This window comes from Chiloscyllium plagiosum, chromosome 24 (assembly GCF_004010195.1).
Source record: "Chiloscyllium plagiosum isolate BGI_BamShark_2017 chromosome 24, ASM401019v2, whole genome shotgun sequence".
In the NCBI taxonomy this organism is placed as follows: Eukaryota; Metazoa; Chordata; class Chondrichthyes; order Orectolobiformes; family Hemiscylliidae; genus Chiloscyllium; species Chiloscyllium plagiosum.
This window is the reverse complement of record NC_057733.1, coordinates 44,001,924-44,008,573: the sequence shown is the minus strand read 5'-3', so window position 1 is coordinate 44,008,573 and position 6,650 is coordinate 44,001,924. Positions and strand designations below refer to the sequence as shown.

The following is a 6,650-nucleotide window of genomic DNA, read 5'->3' as shown; positions in this document are numbered from 1 at the left end:
CTCCTCTGTCTCCAACTGAAAGTACAAGTGTAGAAGAAAGAATGGACTAGCCTTGACTGTAACGTGTCCGACCACCTTAATGAGTTGCCCAGAATTGCATGAGGACAAAACACTGGAGATTACACTCAACATTGGTCAACACCTTAGAAGCAGGAGAGAAAATTTGCAAGGGTGGGGCACGTCAGGGAATGGAGCATTAACTTCAGACCTGCAGATTTTCAAAGAGTTTTCTTGGTGATTTGCCCTGTTCCCTACAAGCAAGTTGCTTTGAAGCAATGAACTGGCGTGCATCCTCTTGCCTGCTGTTCTCCTTGTCACTGTTGACACATGACTGATTGTCATTTGCAAAATAGCAGCGCCGACAGGTTGCTCGGTACATGTCTGTTCCACCAATCACTTCAACCTGTCAAGACAAAAGAAGGTATTACATTAAATCATAAAGGGGAGAAAAAGGAGTCCAAAAGAACTGCATTCAGGTAACATCTTGCAGCAGAAATAATTTTTTTTAAAATGTCACACCCATTCTGTTAGGATATGGAGTTGACTGTTCAACTCCTCCCTGTGCCATAATTCCAATGGACCATTTGCTGATTTCTATCACTCAATCCATTTGAGCTCCTACAGAATAAAATCCATCCTTCAATCAACTCAGTATCTAATAACCTTTGCCTGAAAGTCTGAAGAGATTCTTTTATTTAGCTTTGGCTCAGTTCATGGTACTTTTGCCTCTGTGTTGCACTGGGATTTGAAACCCACATTTCAAAGAGCAAGCGGCTGTCCTGTGGGGACATCAAACAGAGTCCCCTTGCCTGCTTTCTCCGGTGGATGCAAAAGATCCCATGAAGCTATCTGGAAGGGTAGCAGGGCTTCTAGCTCCCTGGCCAATATGTATACCTCAACTTTACCATGAAAAATAGATTATCTAGCTAGAGTTTGCAGTGCTCAAAATGTCTGTCCCCTCCATCAGAACAATCAGCACATTTCAGAAGTACCTTCATTGACTGTAAAATGCTTGGAATCACCTTAGTCATGAAAAGGTGCTACACAAATGTAAGTCTTTTCCCAATTTCGTCCTCCTTCATGCTGCAAGTTTTGACCTTGACACATTAACAGCAAGCATTCCCTTTCTTTGTTATCCATTGGCTGACCGATTCAGGTGAGAGTTCATCAAGCTCTCCTGAACCAGGAGCTGCAATCACTGCTTCAAACTCAGCCAGCAGGAAGCCAATGGGAGTCGACGATTTCTCCAGACCTGCTCGCCAACAGGAAAGTCACATTCGTTGACGACTTTTCTCCCATCTCAAACATGTTAACCCTCCAATCAAACTCTTGAATGTCTCTGGCACACACCTGTTCTATTCCAACTCTGATTGCTTGTTCACCCCTCGTTAAATTCTTGCTTTGGTACTAAAACCAGTTTTATTTTTCCTCCCATTACGCCATTCAAAATATCTTGACACAGTTTCCCTGTACTAAAGATGCTATTCCAACAACTTATACAATATTTTAGAGGAGCTAACAGTTCACCCAAAGAAAAAGTTAAACTGAAATATTCTATCTAAACAGGTTTCATTTATGTAGTTAAAGCTTCTACTCATAGATCACCTCCATATCAGAGTGTTTATGGCTGCACTAGTTTCCTTTCTCTCTCTGTTACAAGTAATTGGCTAGTCAACTGACACTTGACTGAATTGCCAAATGGCTGAATAAATTGTCACTAAATCTCTTAAAGCCCCTACAATGGCTCAGTGAGTCTGAACAATCTGAAATCAAACCTTAGAGACCAAAGAGTGCAATATCTGTACCAAAACAACAGATCTCAGCTGAAGAGTTAAGGGAATCCGGGACTAGAATTGCACTGCTGGGATACAGGAGACAATACTCACTCACCTGGATTGTGAACAATGCTGTGATCATACTTGGAACCCCCTATTACTATAAATAACAAGTGGCCAATTGGCAAGATGATAGATGACACCTGGCCGTTCCCTCTATAGTGGGATAGTTCTCTCAGGAAGGGAAGAGAACAAAGTACAGATTAAGAAAGTGGTAGATAGACAAACACAAACCTCTTTTTCACTCCCCAGCCTCTTGGTATAAGCAGCTTCCCTGTAGCACTCCATGCACACAGCGCTCAGTTTCACTACACTCTCCGCCAGGGGAACAAGATTCAGAATGTTGCCAAAAGCCTGGAGAAACAAATAGAATTGCTCAGACTCTAAAAGGGGAAATAATTAATAGGATTTTGCTCTTTCACATACTGTTGCTGTGCCACATCAAACTGACCTTGTGCCATTTGAAGTGACAAATTAGTTATTTCTCGCTGCCACACAGCAATAATGCTGCTTCCTTACTCTCACTGCAATCAGGAAAGACAACTCCCAGTTAATTCCAGAAGTTGAGAATTGCAGGGCAAGGAGACAGGCATACATGTGGTAGAGAAGATTTACCAGGATTGTACTGAGAGGATTCAACTATAAAGGAACCTCAATTATTTGAATATTAATTATCCGAAGGAGATCTCAAGATCCCAATAGAAACATTAAATTAAAGGGGGTGTTCAGTGTTGGGGGGAGGTCAGGAGTGGGGGCGGACGGATGTGGGGTTTGGGGGTGGGTTGCGGCTCGTGCGTGATGTGCTGTTGTCCAGTCTCCTGAATGGGGAGCAGACTTAACAGAAAACTCAGACCTAGAGGAAAGGTATTGAATCAGTTAACCGAATAATCAATTATCTGAACAGAATAGTGCCCGCCCATCTCGTTCCAATAATAGAGGTTCCTCTGTACATGGGAAGACTTTGTCAAGTTGGAACTATACTCTCCTGCGTTAACAGTTTTCAAGGGATCCTTAAGCAATGATGTATTCAGATAGAATAGATGGGAGTGTCAGAAAGGTCAACCACTGGAGGTCACAGTTTTGAGGGTGTTCCAGAAAATCTGATGGAAAGAAAAGGAAACGACTTTGATGGTGCAAGTTTTTGATGACCTGGAATACACTGCTGGAAAGGTGGGGAAGCAACATCGAGTGAATTGGCTAAATTGTTACGGCCCAGACTCTTACCCAGTCCTCCACCGGTCACAATAAAGTTTGAGCATATGTTATATCAGACTGCATAAAACTCAGGATGGGAAACAAGTCAGATTGCCCTAAGTAACAAGTGATGAACTAATCTAATAAAAATCAGAATAATAAAGATTAACTAAACATTTAAATTCCAAACATATACAACAACCCTTCTTGAAAAATAACACACCTAAACCATGTCAATGTGGGGGGAGAATTAAAATAACACACTGCAGTGTTATTTTAAAATACTTTGACTACGTTAGAATTAATTTCAGAGATGAATCATTCAAATTGTTCCAAATGCTGATCTGTAGCCAAAGTCACTTTCCACACAAGCTACTGACATTTGAAACTCTTCCTGGATCAGTTCTGGTTGGCTGAATTCACTTTATCTGGACAGAGTGAGGGTACATTCTGAAGTCTCCTGAAGGAACTATTCACTTGTGGCAATGAGATCTTTGAAAACTAACTGGAATTTTGAGGAGAGGAGCTTCGAGTAGAGAGATTGAGTGCAAGTCTGTGAGCAAGAGGAGTTGTCATACTTTTGTTCAAATCCAACTTCTTTACTGTAACCATTAGCTGGATCAAGTGACCTTTCAGAAAGCACTGCAGACTGTCACTTCAGCTGAGCAGCTGGTTTCTCTTTCCCATAAAAGCAACATTTTCCCCAGCTAAAGATAATACGTCCAGTCAATGACATTCAGGATGAACATTTTAGAGAACACAGTCCCATAATAATAGACCCAAAGAAAAGTGCAGGGATATTGGGAATAAGTAGAGGAGCGATAGGTCATTTGGAAAGCTGGCAGCTGTGATGGACTGTCAGGGCAGCATGATTCTGTATTTGTCACTTCACCACCACTTGTTCTGATTTGGAGGTACTGGTGTTGGACTGGGGTGGACCAAGTTAAAAATCACACAACATAACTCCAAAAGCTAGTGCTTCCAAATAAACCTGTTGGACTATAACCTGGTGTTGTGTGATTTTTAACTAAACACTTGTTCTGAACATTTTAAATGAGATGCAGGTCACTGCCCCTCCCACCCACTTCAATATTGATGGGGAGGAGCTGGTGTTGCACAAAGCTAAAAATCACAATACCAGGTTATAGTCCAACAGGTTTATGTGGAAACACTAGCTTTTGTAGCGCCCTAAAAGCTAGTGCTTCCAAATAAACCTGTTGGGACTGTAACCTAGTATTGTGTGATTTTTAACTCACTTCAACATTACTATTCCTGCACCAGTGATCAATGATAGTACCTCTAGTGATAAATCTATCCTCTGTGCAAAAGTCCGTGTGGGAGGGGAACTGCTCTTTGCTTAAAAGCGTGGGGAAGGTCAGGAACTCAACAGAAATTCTTAAGTGGTTATGCAATCTATTTCAGATGAAAGCATTGCTTCTTTGTCCAAGGTAAAAAAAAATTAATGGCAGTTTGTTTGTTATAAAAGAAGTGGCTATACAATTGGATACACATCACACAACTCCAACAGGATACACTCATTTGGCTGCACTATGTACAGTTGTTCTTTTTCCTCATGGGCTCCACTCACTTTCCTTTGGAAAGTTCCATCCAATGCTGCCACAATCACAGTTTTTCCCTTGTTAGCCATTTCCTCAGCAAATTCGACACAGTCTGGAAACTAGAGAGAGAGAGGCAGCTTCAGCACCATGTTCTGAAATAGCACCTTTCTTCAGATTCACAAGGTATTGAGCAACATAATCAACACTAACTCGCATTTACAATAATAGGAAAGCATCACTGGAACACATCCTCTGACACTTTACAGAAGGGCAATCAATTCTAATTTGTCAGCCTTTAAATCCATGAATCTCCTAGAGTTATGAAGGGACATTATTAATAACTCAGTAAGCAAATGTACTGCCTAGTGTTGTACTGAACCAGCAAGAGTAGGGAGAGTCCAAGTTTGATTCACGAGAATGGTCCCAGGAATGAAAAGCTTAACATATGAGGAATGCTTGATGACTTTGGGTTTATACTCAATGGAGTTTAGAAGGATGAGGGGGGGATCTACTTGAAACATACAGAATATTGAATGGCCTGCACAAAGTAGATGTTGGGAAGAGGTTTTCATTGGTCAGACAGACGAGGACCCAAGGGCACAGCCTTAGAGTAAAGGGGAGACCTTTTAGAATGGAGATAAGGGGAAACCTCTTCAGGCAGAGAGTGGTGAATCTATGGAGCTGCTTGCTCCAGAAGGCCCTGGAGGCCAGGTCATTGAGTATATTTAAGACTGAGAGAGATCGGTTCTTGAGTATCAAAGGAGATCAAGGCTTATGGGGAGAAAGCGGGAGAATGGGGTCAAGAATCATATCAGCTATGATTGAACAGCAGACTTGATGGGCTGAATGGCCTAATTTCTGCTCCAAGTCTATGGTCTTATGATTCTTGTTCTGTAATGAGTTATTTAATCTAAGCTATGGAAAGTGTGCAATAGCTTCAGCATCCCAACTAGAGAGTTCTGGGAAGGGATGGTGATGGGTCAAAGGTAAAGAAACCATGTCAAGTGCACTGCTGGGAACAGTCTGTTGGTGGATATCAGTTGAGAAAAGCATTGGATTATCTAGTGCTATTTTATAGAGGAGGAGGAGCCCAGTGTTCATTACCATCAGGTTTATACTTGGGAAAGACACCAGGAAGGCTACTGAACCACATTTCTGTACAGGAGAGCACCCTGAAAAGCTTTACAATTCCTTCAAGTTCTTGAAAGCAGCAAATGTTTTACTGTCCAAGATTAGTCAGTCAATTAAAAGAGGGATTTATCCAGGTATTAGCATTCAGTGCAAAGACTCAGACCAGCTTGGATTTCTCAGTACTGTGCACACATTTCAAGTAAATCAACCGCAATGGGCTACACTTACAAACTGTCCTTCATCAATTCCAATAACTGCAGATTTCAATGCTTCTTGAGTAATCTCGCTCAGCTTTGTGGCAGGAACTGCTTGCATTGTAAACCTGGGAGATAAAAGAACAAAACATCAGCAGTTTTTATAAATGAAAGTCTAGGAATAATGGAACATCACATCAATAACTTCATTTCTGGACCCCGCTGAGTACATGCCATTAAAGAGGACGGCAAATTACAAAAGTGTGCAATCAGCTCACAGAAATCCGTTCAAAACTTAGAGCCTTCCTCAGTTTGGCTTACAGCAGGGTAAAACAAAATAGGCAGAGAATGTGCAGCTTGCCATTTTCTGCAATTGTACTGAACTATTAAGTGTGTTTTACACAGAGATAAACAATTGGAAACTGTAACATATGAGGCCTGCACACTATCGATGGTTCCAATACTCTGCACATATACCACCATTTGGAAGCATAAGTGTCACTGACTGCTCACTACTGAACCCAAGAGTTACTTGGCAACCTTTCGAAGGCTGAGGGATTTGAGGTGGTGAGTTGAAAGACAATGCAGACTTTATCTGAGGCTGCTGAATTCAAACATAATGAGGTCAGCCTTAAAAGAGAAAGCTGCTGTCACACAGGGAGGATGTAAACACAAAAAAAAAACTCAAGGCACTGAAGAGAATAGAAAGATTATTTTGTAGTCATGGGAGTTGTGAA

General features: G+C 41.5%; 1 protein-coding gene across 2 annotated transcripts in view; it reads right to left on the bottom strand.

Annotated features, from left to right (window-relative positions):
- tk1 (thymidine kinase 1, soluble) overlaps nt 1-6,650 on the bottom strand; it is a 29,611-nt gene continuing 22,961 nt past the window's right edge. For both annotated transcript variants that reach the window (XM_043714935.1, XM_043714934.1), the window contains exons 4-7: nt 5,948-6,041; nt 4,618-4,707; nt 2,070-2,189; nt 1-403 (exon numbers count right to left, since the gene is read on the bottom strand). In XM_043714935.1, the coding sequence (XP_043570870.1) occupies nt 203-403; nt 2,070-2,189; nt 4,618-4,707; nt 5,948-6,041 (505 nt within the window). In that variant the 3' untranslated portion in view covers nt 1-202. The remainder of the gene's footprint in view (nt 404-2,069; nt 2,190-4,617; nt 4,708-5,947; nt 6,042-6,650) is intronic.